The 18,160-nt window shown below is 38.2% G+C and overlaps 1 protein-coding gene across 1 annotated transcript in view; it reads left to right on the top strand.

The window, feature by feature from the left end:
- Positions 1–310: 310 nt before the first annotated feature.
- LOC121672892 (potassium voltage-gated channel subfamily KQT member 5-like) overlaps positions 311–18,160 on the top strand; it is a 43,821-nt gene continuing 25,971 nt past the window's right edge. The window contains exons 1-6 of the mRNA XM_042045797.1: positions 311–328; positions 1,034–1,144; positions 3,075–3,170; positions 6,413–6,507; positions 8,045–8,071; positions 16,450–16,670. Of these exons, the coding sequence (XP_041901731.1) occupies positions 311–328; positions 1,034–1,144; positions 3,075–3,170; positions 6,413–6,507; positions 8,045–8,071; positions 16,450–16,670 (568 nt within the window). The remainder of the gene's footprint in view (positions 329–1,033; positions 1,145–3,074; positions 3,171–6,412; positions 6,508–8,044; positions 8,072–16,449; positions 16,671–18,160) is intronic.

Raw genomic sequence — 18,160 nt, 5'->3', positions numbered from 1 at the left:
GGTCTGAACTCTGTGAAAGCCTACAGACATAACTCTTCTGCCAGTCCAGTCCCCAGGTATGGGATTGGTGTGCTTCCCGGGGCCACGAGTAGCCTGGATGGCAATTCCTTGGGTCAGGGAATGCCCTCAGCCACATACACACACGAAGGCCTCATCTTTTGCCTTCAAGATGCGCTCAGTGAGCCTCAAACATACATCATTATCTCAGTGGCTGCATTGCTCGTGGCCAGAGGTCAGTGAGCCCTCCCACTTGCACTGAAACCTGCCTCCCCTTTCTCTTTGACCTGTCCACAGGTGGGTCTGAGATAACATGGCCCAACAGCCCAAGGTACCTCTGCATCTGCTGCTGCGTAGTAACCTTTGGACCTTCATGTCAGGAGTGACATAGGTGTATCTGAGCCTGTCAGGAGGAAGGGGAAAGGACGAGAAACTTTACTCAAAGTTCCTTCCAGCTTTTGATTAGTGTTTTTTGGGTTTCAGAAGATAAATCACTTCAAATTGTACTGATGGGTTTGCAGAAAATGCAGCTGCTTCTTGCAATTCCTTTGACTTTATATAATCTGCAAGCATCAATGTCTCCCCTGCTATATTTTTCCAGTATGATGTCTGTATACTTTATATTTGTTTAGTTATGCAAATAGATACAGTTATATTTTCCTGCAGAAAATAAGTGAAACACCTTCACATCCCTGGAAAAGAAAACTTTTTTCCTGCCCAGCTTATGTAATTTCCCATCATTTCCCTCAAATTTGAGATCAAGATAATGTTTCATTATTTTTAAACTTATTGCTTATTTAGGTGTTTTTCTCATGTTTATTATTTATCTCAGTTTTATTTAGTCATAAACAGTATTACATTTTCACAGAAAAATGTCAATGTTAATATATTTATGTTCATTTTTTTTAGAAACAGCTATATGTTTCATATGTCTTGAATTAATTAGTGGAAGTGCTGCTTCATGCAATGTAAATAATCTGCAGCTAATCTGTCAGTGACTTCTGGTAAACCACGTAGTTCATTCATTTCTTTTTAGATCACTTTGACAACCATTGGCTATGGAGACAAAACTCCTCTTACTTGGCTTGGAAGGTTGCTTTCTGCGGGGTTTGCTCTACTCGGCATTTCTTTCTTTGCACTACCTGCTGTGAGTATGCCTATAAAACTCATAAAAATTAATAGAAACTCCTGTAGGTCCTGCCATTATTATGATACAAAAAGCTGAAGGAAGCTGTCTACATGAAGAACAACTGCTTAAGCCTTTTTGCTCTGCAACAACATTAGTGAATTGCTATCCAAAATCCAAAAAAAAATGTTTGGTGTCATTGCTTTAGTTTTGCGAAATTTCTCTGACATGGACAGATGATAGAAAGACAGGGAAATAACCCTAAGTTAGGTTACATACTATTGTGTAAAGTTGAAAAATCTTCCTTTTGTTATATTACTGCTTTTCTTTCAGATTTTTCTAAACAAAACAAAAATAAAAGCAGATTATATGTTTTTCTAACTTAGACTATAGTGAAAAAAAATTAGGCATTTCTAATAGCTTGTGTTGTATGGCCATGTTGTATCGTATGTTCAAGCTTGTATGTTCAAGCTACCAACAGAGAGTAGTAGGCCTTAAATCAACTAATAGTTAATGTTGTTGAATGCAAAATATGCAACTATCATTTTCCATGAAAAATTGTAAATAAACATTACAGTTTATTTATGTTGTTTCTATCAATGTACAAGACACTAATGGAAATGGAAATTATTTAATGACTAAAATATAGTGCAGCTTCAGAAATAACTTCTCGTTTTTGTGGGTAAATCTTTTTTTTAAAATTAGTTTTGAATTAGCATGAAATGAGAAGTGGCATTTGTATTTTTTATATTGTCTCCAGTGCAATGTCTTTTGATATTTTAATACTCTTATACTCTATCTATAGATCACTATAAAACATGGATGTCATAATTCTTCATTTGTTTTCAACCATATAGATAAACCAAGATTAAAAGTCAGCATTTGTCAACAGCATTAAATCGTCTGGTGCACTGCATTTATTTCTTACTCTAACTACAAAGAGTATTTCAGTATCTTTGACATACTATAATGCATATAATTATAACTCATTACCTGTTTGTGAATCTTTGACATTTATTGACACCTACTGTAATTAATTCCTTTTGTTACCTAGTCACCACTAACAAGAAAGTTAGTCTTACCAGCACTACAATGAAAAGATGAATAACCTTACCTATTAGAGATGCCACAACTTTTGTTCCTCATGTCATATCTATGTACAGATACTAGTTTTCCTCATAAATACTTCTGTGCTGAATCTGTCTGTAAAACAAGAGGTATGTGGGAAACTTTTGCACTTCTAATATTATTTTATCCTAAGAATCGAGTGGAAATATTCTTCCTTATAATGCAGACATGTCCAGCAGAAGTATTACACTCCTTGCAAGTCAAGGAGGAAAACACCCTCAGTCTTTGGATCTATTCAGTTAGGGTTAAATTCATCTTACTCAAAGGTAAAAGTGCTAAAAGAGGAGAGGTTTCATAATCACCTTTTTCATAGCCTCTAAAATGAACAATGGGCATTATTTATTGGGAAAAATCAAGAATAAATGGTCTTAATCTGTTAAGAAAAGCATTTTTTAACTTTTCTAAAATCAAAAGTTGTAATAAGTACTTCAGATGTGGACTTTGGGGTCCATATATATCTGCATATCTGCCAGCTGGTAATTTCCTCATTCCTGACTAAAGTTCCTCTGAATATCCCAGTTTGATTTTATAAATATATATCTATATCTATCTCTATGGCCTTTGTAGTTGCAGGAATACTGTGTAGCACAAACCCAGGCAATGGGTGGGGTGGGTGGTCATTGGTAGCACCACAGATGTTATGCAAGGAATCTCCTGCTTCACCAGGAAAGGGGCACTGCTTCTTTGCCTTATACTGTCATATACTGCTCATAAATATCTTATCTGAAGCAGCCATATGTTGTAACATCTTCACAAAATCTTCATAATTGATGATGTATATTTGTTGAAAGACTACCTACACATTGATAAAATGATATTGCAGGGCATCCTTGGCTCAGGATTTGCATTGAAAGTCCAGGAACAGCATCGTCAGAAACACTTTGAGAAAAGAAGGAATCCAGCTGCAAGTCTAATTCAGGTAAATATGAAATCACCAAAAAGATAATAGCAGGTGATTTAAAGCACGTATTGGAAAAAGTCTTATTATTTCCATTTGGAAAGTTTTGTGGAAATAATATTTAACATATTGGTTAGTTTCATGAAATAACTGTATTCAGTGACTGCTATTTGTTGCCATAATTCTGTACAGAATCACAGATTCATTTAGGTTGGAAAAGACCTTTAAGATCATCAAGACAAACTATATATAGCAGTTCTGTGTGTAGTTTTTGTTTCTTCTATCCATGTTAAAGAAACCAAGGCAAGGATGACAAATGCATACCTGCAGTTAGAAAATTATTTGGAAAAAGAGAATTGATCCCTAGACAACCCAATGACAGCACAGTGCTCTTGCCTACATTAAGCTACTTTTTATCTACTACAGGGTTTAGAGTATTTAAGTCCGTGATATACTTGGTGAAGAAGAAAAGTGTCCTGCCCAGAGAATTGCTTTCACTATTAGTCAATTCAAAAGCTGGAAATGTAGGTACCAACAATTTCAAAATGTCTGAAATTGTCTGAAGTTGTTCTGACATGATGGTGCAAATCAAAAGTGGCATGGTATGTTTCAGGCAGCTGTTTTGCATTGGGTTTTTCCTTAACTTTCAGTCCTAGTTAAAACTGAGAAAATTCTCTAAAGAATCATTTTGCACCAAGCTTTACTGTACTTGATGCACTGAAAAAAAAGGGGGGGAAATAATTTTCTAGAGTCCTAGTTTATTTTCCTGGAACGTCAAGTGTTCTATGTGTGCCATTTATGCTGGGTTTTATTTTTTAAATAATAAATCCAAATAAAGAAGCTGAGCAAGGATATGCTAGGGTTCCATGTTAAGTACAGATAGATGTCAGACTGTCTTTGAAGCATTCTTAAAGTTAATCAATATTTTCCATTATTACTCTCAGATTATTATTAAATCCTAAATATTTCAAATGTAATATTTGTTAGAATAATTTAAAAAATAATTCCACTCCTTTTGTGCCTACTTTAGAATGACTGTTTGGGGTGCTTTCTAACAATGTATTCTAATCTACTTCTTCCAAGTTTGGTTGCCAGAGGAAACACATAATAGATTTAGGTTTTGGAAGTAGCTCTTATTATTATTTTATGACAGTTCAACCAAAATATTAGTAAGACAGCATGCTAAATAGACTAAGACTAGCTAGCTGCCTGATTTTGGAGAGTGACGCTCAGTGGACAAAATCATTGTGAAAGGAAGATATTTGTTGTGGGATCCCATGATGAAGGCTGTTCAGCATTTACATGTTCATTTACAGGTTCAACACTTTCACTGATCCAGAAATTAATAAAAAATTGCTGGTAGAGATATTTTCTGAAGGCACAAGGCCTGGCAGAATAGGAAATATGACAGCAGGCACACAGGAATAAAACCAAGGGCGATCAGGGTGACTTTTAGGGTGAAAGGATTACTGCCAAATATTTTAATACAACAAATACAAAACTTAATCTAGAAACTGAATCCGGATTATTACAAGATGTGTCTATCCCAGTTTTAGTGAATCGGGAAAGGATTTGACTAAGGATGAGAAATACAGAGGACAAAGTGTGGTAAAGAAGGGTCAAGAGCTTCATACAAGTTCCCAGTATGTTACTCCACCTGATTTAATTAAAGTCCTTAGATACAGAACCATAAACATAACAAGGAGAAGACTGATAAGGAGAAGACATACACTACCACTGTGTATGATGATGCTCATACTAATATGCTACATATCAACTCAGCATCTACAGTTTGTAAGTGAGACTGGAATATTAGAGAAAGCAAATAAAACATTGGAAAAAATGGGTCAAGGACTGGAGAAAATTTTGTGTTCATAAATGCAGGATGTGTCTGAACTGCATATCATTGGGTACTGTAACAGTGCCCCAGTTTTTTAAATCGTCTCAAACTTATCAGAGTAATGTCTATTTTCTAACCAGTTATGCTGTAGAATTAGTCTGTGCTAACTCATCTGTTGCCACAGACTGTTTGCTAGAGCCTTTACCTGACGTAAGGATAGCTATAGAAAAGTGAAATGTTTCATACGGACATACTTTTCTCAATTTCTTTAGCTTATAAGAAATACTTAGTGTGAGCATTATTTGAACACAGAAGCTCAGAGATGGAACCTATTGGACTATTTAATGTAGCAGACAGAAACATAACGAGTAACTCTGGCTATAAGCCAAAACCAAAGAGTTTCAAATTAAAAATAATGCAGAAATTTTTGACAATGAGAATGATCAACCAGTGAAGCAATTTTCAAAGTGAGTAACAGGTTGTCCATCTGTTACTGAAGACTGGATATGCTTCTGGGAGATACACAGTAGGAAAACACAGGGTATTAGCTTCCATACAAGAATACCTAGATGACATTTAATGGTTGACAATATACAGGAAGCACAGATGCTCAGCTAGTACAAATTAATATAGTTATGCTGACATCAGGGAACACATCCCAGCTTGTAGAACCGAGGCTAATCTTACTATCTACATGCACTATAAATCCAAACAATGGATACATTTTCAATGCTATGCTTTGGTCACTCACCTTTGAAATTATTAATTTTGTGTTTTTAAACATTTAACAGTGTTTCAAACCACAGAGAATACTTCTTTTTTCTTCTAAATGCTTTTTGTCTGGTTTTCATTATGATTTGCAGAATGTATTATGACACTTTCTTTACCTCAGACTGCAAGTTTGTGGGGGTGTCCCCTATGGACTTGTCACAAATAAATCACTGCAATGCTTTTCTGAGCACCTTTATATGCTGAATATCTTCTGGTGCTTTCATGGAGCCAGTAACTCTTATCTTACCACATAAGGTGTACTGGGATTCACAAAAGTTTTGATAGGTTTGTACTGGTATTTCCTGAATCAGCCTAACTGAGCACATCCTGGTCTGAGCAAAATCCCCTCACTCCATAGTCAGTGTGGTGGCATTGTCACTTCATTTTCTTGGTTCCTTTGTACTTTTCTATTGTTTCCCCATACCAGGCTTCCTGGCGGTTTTATTCTACCGACGCCAGCAGAACAAACGTGGCAGCCACCTGGCGATATTATGAAAGTATTCTTCCTCCCCTCAGGCATGTATCAGTGCTATGAATGATAAGAGAAAGATACAACTTGTATTGGTTACTAATCTGCTTTTCAATTTTTTGTTTCATCCCCTGCTCCCTCTTGCCTTGTTTTTTCTTTTTTTACCATATATCCTGCACGTAGTGTGTATGGCGTAGTTATGCTGCTGATGAGAAATCAGTTTCCATTGCTACCTGGAAGCCTCATTTGAAGGCCTTGCATACCTGCAGCCCTACAAAGTAGGTACAAATATGGCAGCTGGTGCTGTTTTTGATGTCTGTTCAAGCTTATAGAGAACTAGTATTTGTCTGTTTTGTCATGGTTTGTTGCCTTATGTCCTCTCCAATTTTCTCATTAAAAATTTCAACTAACAAATCAGATTAATATCATGTAGGAGCCCAGGAACAAATACAAATCATTGCTATTTATCTTAGAAATGCACTGGCATTAGAAACATTTTCCCAGCAACCCACTCATGCATCACGGCTAATGATTCACCTCATTCCAAATTATTCTTAAGGAGGAAAATACCAAGTTTAATGCAGAGCTTGTTCCTTGGTTCAATGGTATGTTTATGTCTGTGCCTCTGTATAAGGCTGTAGCTGCTGATCTGCCTTTCCAAAGGAAGAGTGCCTTGTGGTATTTTGCAGGTGAATGCACTGGGGAATTTGCTCCTTTTTGTCATACCTTCTGATATATTCAGTATTTCCTTAGGACAAAATATATACACAGTCATACATACAGATAGTGGAAGATGACTCAAAAGACCTGTTGCCACAGTTTGGCAGACAGGAAATATTTGATACTCTAGCTTGGGTGAGAATTCACAGAGCACTGGCAGCCCGAGACTTTTCAATAATTCAGTAAAAGGTTTAGCAGAAGGCAGCAAGTTGACTGATTCAATACAGGGCATAGATCAGGAAGTAAAAGACACTTGATAAAGATCAAAAAGGAGAGCGCTAAGAGCCTTATGGGAAAGCTCTGATAAGCATCTTAACTGTTGTTAATTGCAGACAGTGCAAGAGAATTAGTGGTTTCTCTCAAAGCTGGGTGATGAACATCCACATGACAGTAAAAAGGTAATTGTGTGCCAAAAAGCTCAGCCAAAAAGAAGTTTGGCTGGGTATCCAAAGCTGATCTTTGAATTTCAAAGAGTTGACAAGAACAGAGCCGTAAGTAATCCATTACCATAACTGTAATTCCAAACTGCTCCAAACTAAAAGGAGCTTTTAGATTAAAAGTTACATGAAGTATTGATATTTTACATATACAAACAGGTTGAAAGCAACATTGGTATAAATGGATGGATATAAAATTACATAAATAATGAAGCTGTATCTCATATAAAATATTCTAAAATATGACTGTCCCTCAAAAGTGCATCTACTTCTTATTTTAAATAAGCATATTGCTGTGTTATCCTAAAATTAAACCTTTTTATTTACCAGAAATAGCTTTATCTAATAAGAACCTACAGCTTTCTGTTATATATGTGTCAGCAATGCGTTTTGCCTAAGTGCTTTGCCAACTCAGTCTGCAGTGGTATGTACTAAGCATGTTATGCATGTGTTAAAAAAACTGAAAAGTTTATTTTCCAGAAGCATTGTAGTTATGAGTCTTGCTTGAATGCTTTTGTGGTTGCAATGTAACGTGTGTTGTACACCAATTAACATACCCATTTACGTTTATCATATATATAACATCATCTGTAACTAAGTAATGTGATTACTATCTGCATAACAAGTATGTTTTTCCCTCCCACTCCCTGACCTGAAGAAAAGAACAAGGGGAATCTTCTAGCAGGTTTGTAGTTTCTTTTATTCCTTTTATCTGTGAAATTGCTGTTTCCTAATGGCTTTTAGATGTCTCGGGTTCTGTACAGTAGGTTCAATGAACTGCAACTGTTGATAGATAATAATCGCAAATTGGATTTTTTAAACTCATACGCTGCTGAAATTTGCTTCTTTGTCCCAGTTTTTCTATGGGAAAAAATAGGCAATTTTTTACACATCTAACATGTTTTAGCTTTGAGGAGCTCAGTTTGAACAGTGGCAGAGCAGCCAGTGGAGCAGCCTCTCCAGACCCAGCTCCTGGGCAAGGACACCGCCCTTGCTTCTGCTGTAAAATTGATGCGGGAATTGCAGTGGAAGTTACAGACATATAGTTTATTTGGCAAGGTGAAGAAGCCCACCAGCCCTCCACTGCAGGGTAAGGACCCTGTGATGGGGCTGCTTGGATGTCACCTTTGCTCTGCAGGAGCATCCTCAAGGCTTCCTCAGTGCCATGACTCCACATTTTCTAACTTTTCTGTCATCCCCTCCTAAGGAGCGTTTTGGGACATAGGAGGTGGAGGGGAAAGCAGCACTGCAGTGTCTCACCTCCTCCTGGCTGCATGGCTTGCACTCCCCCTTGGCCTAGTTGAGCCAGACTGGTATGTCGCCTGAAGAAAGCCCCACTGCAGTCAGCTGGGAGCGCAGGTGGGCTTCCACCCAGCCTAGATCGCTGCTGAGCACCAACTGCCTACAGCTGGCAGCAGAAAGCCTTGGCAGGGCTATTCTCACGAGGTAAATAAAGCTCTGGAGAGGCATGTCCTAAGAAGTGGGAGAAAATGCTGGTCTTTGCTGTAATGATAGCCCAAACCCTTAGGGACAGGAAAGGACTCAGTGGCTATAAGAGAAATTATGTCAGAAACTCATTAGGGATGGGAATCAGCAGGCATTTGGCAGCCGGCACTGCGGTATCAGCATGCTCAGAGAATAGCAGACTTTACCTCCCATCAGAAAATGCTGAAAAGCCAAGGAAAAAAGTGTTGGTGACACATCAGCCCCTGAAATACATCCAGCCCCAAGTTGTACCGTGGTTCACAAATGCTTCTGGGTTATTCAGTTAGGGATGAAAATCGTCACATCAATTACCCGTGTCCCATTCCACTTCCCAGATTGCTCCTCTGGCACCTGACTCCAACCTTTTCCTCCAAGCACATGTAACCGCTGTTAGTGTCACTGTAACTCAAGGGGACAGGATTTGCTCTGTCAGTTCTGGGACTTTTTGTATACATTACCTCCACAGGCTTGCTAGGAACATATTGATCTCATTAAATTATTACAGTCTGATCCAAACTTCTTGCTCTCACCAGCTGTATTTCCTAGTCTTTTGACAGCAACATTTAAAATTGACTTTTTTAAAGGTGACACAGAAGCTGCCAGCAAATGAGTACATCCCTGTAAAACCAGGATTTGTGCAGAGGAGAGAGGTTATTCCCAGTTGTACCTGCAAGCACTAAAAAAGACAAATTTACTTACAATAACTGGAAATTAGATTAAAAAAACAAAACAAAAACAAAAACAAAAAAACCAACAACCAAACACTCAGCTGTCAAAATCAGCTTATGTTCTCCATATTAATGATACCAATTGTGTCTTTAAAAGAAGTCAACAATTTAGTCAGATTTGGTCACTTTATTTTCACTGAATGGAAGATGCCTGCTCCTTCAGAAACTCTTAACTAATTTGTGCACTGCTGTAAATTAGTGTATGGGTAAAAATGAACTAGTTAACTTCTGAGATCATGTTCTACAGTAAAAACCCTACAGACCACTCAGTGCCTTTTCAAAAAAGGTGTGTTTTGCCAGTGTCTGTATATCACTTTTATGCTGATATATCACTGTGTGTTTATATGACTGAAAATACATGTGGTGTATGTGGTCTTTTGTGGCAAAGATGTAAATGCAACCTACTGCAATGTACTTTGAGATATCTGTCCTTGACTATTTAACTTGTTTCTTACTGTGATGTTAAGTTACTTGCATGGGATGCTATGTGAACTAAGTAAGCTTCTTGTTTCACTCTTTAAAAGGAGACATGTTTGCACAAGTAGTACATTGGATTGCATTCTGAATATGCTCTTTGCTCTATATTCCCTTCTAATAACAATGGAGAAAAACTCGTGTTAGGGAAAAGTTTATTATTTTCTTTCCTACCAAATTGGCTTATATTTACAGAAATTAATTCTTGTGTTTTGTCATGTATAGAGCTACAGTCTTTCATTAGGTGATTAAATGTTGCTATGCATTTGAGTTGAGAGAGCTGTGCTTATGAGGCTGTAGTTTCACATTGATTTTAATAAAAATATGCATGTTGTAGTTCCCAAAATTTTACACACAAGTATTCTAATTAATAATTTATCAAAGTATTAGTAGACAACCTCTCTGGTGTATCCAAGCTATAAATGAGGTATTTCTATAAATCGGTTCTAGACTTGTGTAAGTTATTTTAAAAGCCTATATGTTAAATTCTCAATAACTACAAATGCACACACTGAAAACAAACATATATATATTTATATAAATAATATTTATTTCTGTTCATTTATACAACATGGCTGAAATAGTTCCTGTGCAGGAAACTAGATCAAGACTGATGAATCTTGTGACATACAGAGAGCATAATCAGTCTAAAACTGTGTGTAGGACATGCACTGGGTGTCTGCAAAGGATGAATGTCACCCATCTAGTCTTGTAACTCATGAGGCTGAATATGCATTCCCTATTTAGACAATTCTCTGGTGCAATAAGGAGCAGTTTTGCCAGTATAAGATCTTGGGGGGAAAATTCAGCCCTGTTCTGAGGGAAACAAGTGAATTATATTATGGAATTGTTTCACCTTCTATACTATATCTGTTTCTAAAAGTAGATTAAATGTAAACACTCTGCATGCACCATATAAAAAAGAAATTGCCAGTGATGTATAATCTAACTTGAGGTGGAAAACCTAACCCCTTATCTAGCACTGGAATGCTTAGTAACACAGTCCTCTATCTCCCCTCACTCCTAGTAAGCTTTGTAGTAATAAACAGAAGCTCTTCAGGATGTACACCCCTCGGAAACATAGGTATTCAGCATCCTGCCTATTCACATGATGTTTGAGAATGCCAACTATTCAGCATCCTGCCTATTCACGTGATGTTTGAGAATGCCAACTAACATCAGGTGCATGATTCATTTACTTCCCCTTCTTAGTGCTTTAAAGTTCCTTATTTCTCCAAACGATGTTTCCTATTTATTTTTAAGTGCTTTTAAGTCCCTTTCTGCTTGTTGCCTGCAATGCCATTAACACAATGGCAGCAACACCAGTTGTTTCAAACTCATCCAGCCAGACAATTGCAGTGTGCAGCACGCCATGATATTACAAAGCCCCATTCCCCTTCTCTGTCTGAGACTTCAGCTTTTCGAATGCATTACCCTGTGGAGATCTAAAACTGGGGTTGAATGTTTGGGTAAAGCCATTTCCCAAAGTCCAAGAGGATTTTTATGACCATGGCAGTCGAGTTCTCCATCTAATAATTAGTGGCGAATATTAAGCTATAACATGCTAGGCAATTACAACAGTCAAAATGTGCACTTGTTCTTGAGAAGAATCCCCTTGGACACAGCTTATGGAAGATGTGCCTGCATCCTGTACTGGAAGGTAGAGGAATGCATGTGAAATCAAGCATCTGCTTCAGCTGAATTCCATGGAAATTGTGTCTCTTACCAAAAATGGTAATTCCTAGATGGATGAATCTCATGGGAAGAAACCTATGATTCATATCTCAAGCTGATTGCATTATTTCTTACTTTTTAAAAATAATGTAAAAGACAGTAGAAGTACAAACTGATTACAGAAAATTAAGATCAAAATAGTTTATCTTCATTTAGAATTTCTTTGGAAAAGGAAAAAATGCACAAACACCCTGAATATTTCCTTTTCTGTTTGACAATTGAACTATAAAACACTGTGGCCTGAAATTCTTGTTACTACTCATTGAAGGTATGAAATATAACACTAAATTTCTTGAGTTCATGGTCCTGGCACGAGACTGGTGGTGAAGTTTTGAATGTTTGAACTTCAGGTCTCACCGTATTATCCATTGCATTTGCATTTGTGTGACTTAGCTTAATTTCAGTAAAAGTATTTTTAGGCTCAGTAAGAATCAACACATGTATTTATAGGTAGCTAACTGCTGAAAATTGGCATGTGCATCTGCTTGCTGTTGTTTGCCATAGGTAATAATTTTTGGCAGTTTTAGCTTCTGTCTCAAGACTCAGAGCATTCTCCCTCACCTTCCAGTTATTTCTGATTTATTTCAAATTCTTCCTATTCTTGCTTCCACCAACCAGCTCAGTATGAAAAGCTGAAAAACAAGGTGTAAATTGTGGCTAGTAGCAAGCAGTAGTGCTGCAGGTCTGAGGCTGAAGAAGAGCAGAAGTTTGACTTGACCAGAAATGCAGGAAGGTGGCAGGCAAATGGGGGAGTGGGACTGGAAGGGAAAGAGATGCTCAGTTAACAAAGTACAGGGAGATGGTCCATGGAAGACAGAGCGAGCAAAGGTTTGTATGCATCTGTCAATTTAAACAAACTCTTATCCAAAGTAGTCATTTGGACCAGCAGAGAAGTGTTCATTCCCTCTGCAGTGAAGCTACAGTGACCTCTAGTGTCTCAACACACCTCTTTCTTCATAAATCAAGGGTGGTAAAGGCAGAATTTGGAAACGAAGAAATAAGAACTAGAAAGTCATTTGCTGTCCTAGGGAAATAAGCGCCTTGGGCTTGGATGGGAGGAATGAGTCATAAGATCCTACAACTGACCTTTCAGAAGGCAGACAAGTACAGAAAAGTCATTTGCTTCCTTTTCTACAGCTGCCAGTTGTAATGGATCTCCACTAAAAGATGCTTCAAAGCTCCAGTGTTAGCGATAAGAATACATTCCACAACTTTCAGCCTGCAAAATTAGAGGAGTGATAGGTCCAAAGTGATTACCATTGCCAGGGAAAACTCATAGGAAGCAAAACTGTATGTCAACCAGCTAGGCTAAATTATCAGTCATATAAAGTACAAGAAATGATGGACAGACACACATCTAAAGGAATGCAGAGATAACTGGAGACAGCTGTGGATCCCTCAGATCTTTGTCATTTAGGTTTGATTTAGGAACTTGTGTGATTTTATTTTCCTGATTCTTTCTTGTGGTTTTTGCCCTTTGGACAAACACTCAAAGTTTGTGAATACTTATGGGGATACATGAATATCTAATGGTCATTAACAGGTTTACATTGATTCAAGGGATTTCCTTTGGATACCATGTAAAAAGAGAGGGGAAAAAATGTGAAAGAGGAAAATATAGTAGGCCAGGACCTGCAAAAGGTGAAGGATTTTTAGCATGCACTAGCCAGTGTTGATCCAACCAGCATAAAATCAGAATACAGAGCCCTAAAGGATTCACTGGCTACTGATTTGAATGCAGAATGTCCAAAGATACTTGAAAGGTGTAAGATTATCTTCACTCTGTAATTTTAACACCATCTCTACCACTATTGCAACAAAGAATCCAGAGCCAGGAACCAGGCTTTATCCTATAAGGAAAGGGACTTTCACTATGGGGAAAAGCCTGGTGAGGATATTCTCAAGTTCTCTGACTCAGTTACTCATTCATGATCTGTTATTTTTCATACATAGAAGAGCCCCAAGACAGTGTGTTCCCAAGGACAAGCTTTCTTCTCCCAACCTTTCTTCTCCACTGCTACCAGTCCCACAATTTATGCCTGTGCTGAGAAGGACCCAGTGACTTCAGGAGCATTTCCCACCAGTCTCAAAATAGGAACAGGGATCCAAGAAGCAAAGAACTGCTACAACTAGTCTCTTTGGGGATGCATCTGAAGATGCAAAAGACAGTTTCCAAACCATGCTTCCTTTTGGGGGCTGTGTTTCTCTTCATGATGCAGCACCCTCTGCATGGACCCTTGGCATGCCAGTACACTGCCATTGCTACAAAGCCAATTTTGGTTTATTTTTTAAGTATGAGCTCTGCAGTTTACATTAATATTTTCATTCTCAGCGTTGCACTTTTGAAAAATGTCTGTAGTACAGATAAAATGCCTACTGTTCCTTTCACCATTGCCTCACTGCTTTGATTTGGAGAACTAAAGATACTCAGGTTAAGTAGCCATTGTGTACTATTCAGCTTTTATAAATGAAATACCCATGTCTACCAATCATTTAAAGGCAGCAAGTGCTTTCATTAGTACAAATTAATTGACAGAACAGCACATGTGCTGTTTTGATTCTGGTTTTATTTTCGTTTTTATTTTGGAGTTAATGGGATTATAAAAAATAGGATCTATATAGATAGCTTTTATGGCTATTTTACCCATTTTCCTTTCATTTTTATTAGTCCAGCAGGAAGACAGCTGTTCAGAATTTTTTAAACTCTAATGTTTGCAAAAAAAGAGCATCATTTGACTTCATTTTCCAATAGCAAGTACAATTTGAGCCGTAAGGGGAGTTAAAAAAAGGGGGACACTTGTAGGAATAATATCTGTAATAAGAAGTCAATTTTGATTCTCTTCCTCATTCTGCATAATATGACAATGCAATAATGTGGTTAATAAATATTTTACAGTTAATATTTTCATTAAGTTCTGAGCTGAAATATAATTCAGTCTCAAAGTATAATTTGTATTCAAAGTTAAATTTTGGAACTCATTTTTCATTCAAATATTAGGTTCTCTGGGTCTTTTGTATTGCTTAGGCCACAGCACTGGGTAACAATTACAATGGAAACAGATAATATTTTCAGCACTGCGATGTATTTATTTCAACAATTGCTTATTTTGGGCAAGGAAAAAAGGGGATTACATTCAGAAATTATAGTAAAGGTATTCTTTCAAGTAATCCATCATGCCATATAGAAATACATTTATCTAATAATCTTTCTATTGATGTGCTTACTTTTTAGTACTCTAGAAAATTACCACATTAGAAGCATCCCAGCATGTGTTTTGCCTGCAGCAAACTGCATCCTTTCTGCTGTCAGTGATGTTTTTATTCAGACTGAAATGCTATGCTTTGCTATGCATGGACAAAGAGATGTTTATCTCAACACTTCACAGTTTATAATTACTTTCCATTTCATATAATTACATATTAACACTGTGTTTTCAGAGTGCAAGTGTCCTTGAGTTCAGGCCCAGAGAGGGTTTGTTATGCCTAACCAAAATGTGACAACAGTAGCTAACAGGCTGTATGAACTTTCAGAGTTACATACTAGGCAGTAAAGAATCTGAAAAATATAAAAGCTAAAACCTGACCATCACAACCAAGTGAATTTAACCTTGCAGATAAAACAAGGTTTCCAGACCTTGGTGTCAGACTCCTTCTCTGTTTCCACTTTGTGTCTTCTGCTACAGGAAGGGACAAACAAAAAAAGCATAGGCAGATAGTCACAGTGACCACAGGATGTTCATCAAATATGTTTGAACAAAGGTAATTTAAGCACTGGGAAATAGAAAATCTACAAATCCCACATTTAGCTGGCTGCAGGGGATGATTACAAGCACAGCAGGGGGAAAAAACCTCACTATTGGTCAACCATAAGATCACAGGGTCACCACTGGTGCAGTAGACAGTCATGAGCTAGGCTGGGCTCTGGTGCCTGTCCAATACCACCTGCACATAGTCAGCTTCCAGCTTAATCTTCAGCAATGACTTTAGAGAGCATACAGCATATCATTGCATTTCCATTAATCCGTCATCATGTTGTTTCTTGGATTTTATGAATTTTGGTTTTGTCGTGTCCAAGGAAGTGCTCTAACAAGGAATTCTGGATATGAGTGATCACTAACCATACATATGAAATGTTGGAAGTGCCACATCCGGAAAAAGCATGAATATACACTAACAGTATTTTTGCCTGCTTAAAAAGAAAAACAAACCAGACAATACTACATGGCATGCAGTAACAATAAAATACGTTTTGGTTTTGTTTATCTGAAGATATGGCCAGAAACGCACTGAGCTAGGCTGACTAAGATGGAAACAAACCTATTTCCAGTTCAAGTAATAAAAAAAATCATAGAGAATAATGTATAATAATTGGGCGAAATTTGTTTCTATTTGTTATTTTTAATTTCTTTTACAAGGTTATTCTATACTGTTATAAACTGCCAATGCTAATACTTCTATCAAAAAGCAATTACATCAAATCAGTTCCATTCACAAATGAAATATATTCAATGAAAATAAATGTGTGTAAGAAACAGATTCATACCAGTGAGATTTTTTACACATTATTTTCAATTATCATACAATAGAAAAAAGAAATGCATTGAAGGAACTATGATATAAAATCTATTTCTCTCTCCCACAGTCAAAAGCTAAGTTTTAAGGAGCGGGTCCGGATGGCCAGCCCACGAGGTCAAAGTATAAAAAACAGGCAATCTTCAGTCGGAGATCGCCGGTCACCAAGTGCTGACATTGCCACTGAGGGCAGCCCAACCAAAGTCCAGAAGAGCTGGAGCTTCAATGACCGAACCCGCTTCAGGCCCTCGCTGCGGCTGAAGAGTTCCCAGCCCAAACCCATGGTCGATGGTAGGAGTTTTTCACCCCTTGTTCACCATTGTCTGCTGCTCCCAGCCTGCTCACACTCCTGCACACTTGCACAGTGATTGTACACATTTTAGGAAAGCAGAAAGAATTGCTATTTGGGGCCAGAGACACAAACCAGCTACAGTCTGCTTCAAAGAGCCCGATAATGTGATTATCTTTTAATAAGAAATCATGTCAGTGGTGCATAGGGAGCAACTGGTAGAAAAAGGGGTCACTATGAAAAGTCACAGTGGACTGAATGCATCCCAGAGATTTGGCTGCAACACCTCCTCTGTCACGGCCCCTCTCCCACTACTGAGCTCAGCTGCTGCGCAAACCTGCTGCCTCCTGCTGGTGGTCCGTGCAGCACAGCCAGCAAAGTCTGTGCCCTTTGCCAGCCTAGAGCACAGCTTGTGCAGAACTGGCTCCCTCAGGCAGAGGAGTCCTAGTACCGGCAGTGGCGATGCAATCACCTGCCACCAAGGGATAAACTACTGGGTGCTTTAAGTTTTACAGGGTTGTATCTGGCTTGATAAGGCAGGTAGATTTAGCAAATACCAGTGTTATTGCTTCTATGTATTGCTTTCTAAAGGGTATTTTGGATGTAGGAAGCACTCCTAAAATGTGAAGAAGTGGATCTTGCTGAAAATGGCTCGTTGAACCCACAGCAGCAGCCCAGCCTTTCACTCAAGTTGCCTCCTACACTGCTCCATTCTCTAGCTAAAGTCCAATTTGGCATTAAACTAACCCGCACTCAGGCAAGGACCTTCATCTGCCAAAGCTTGCCAAAACAAAGACAGTGACTCCTCTAACCCAGCAGCATCAAACTGAGTGACAGCAGTCCCCTGACACACAGGAGCTGAGAGCACCAGGTGAACCTGATCCCTGTATGGGACAGGTCCAGCACTGAAAGGTGCACTCACACAGCTCTGGGGGTACTGCTGCCCCAGAGGATTTTGTTTCTGGTTTCTCCATTCACATATTTCCCCATCTATGGATGTTTTGTTCTTTCTTGTGGTATCCCCCACATAAAAAAAAAGGGAAACAAACTGGTTGACTACCACCAGTGACCCTACCTGAATGGGAAAGGTACAACCTCTTTCTACAATGGCAATCGTGCATGCTACATCCAACAACTGTGGTAAGAATAATTAGAAGTGCAATGCTGATGTCTGCTTCCTTTTTAAGAGCACATATTATCACAGACATGTAGGTTGCAAAATACTTATTGAACTGCAATGCCCCATTCTCAGTGAGAATATCCTACACGGCATATCTCTTCAGGAAAGATCTGGGTAAATAAACATTTCCTGCAGGGCAAACAAGAGAAACCAACAGTGTTTGCTAAGGTCATCATTCCATCTCCCCCATGGAGATGTCTCAGATGCATGAACTCTGAATTTGCCTGTGATACAGTGAGCTGCTGGCATATACCAGCTACCAGGCTACTATTCAGGTTGCTCCATTCTACTATCCACTGCTATCCACTCCCA

This window comes from Corvus kubaryi, unplaced genomic scaffold (assembly GCF_017639235.1).
Source record: "Corvus kubaryi isolate FWS band 111438036 unplaced genomic scaffold, C.kubaryi_AGA036_p1.0 65029, whole genome shotgun sequence".
Classification (NCBI taxonomy): Eukaryota; Metazoa; Chordata; class Aves; order Passeriformes; family Corvidae; genus Corvus; species Corvus kubaryi.
This window is presented reverse-complemented; position numbering and strand designations above follow the sequence as displayed.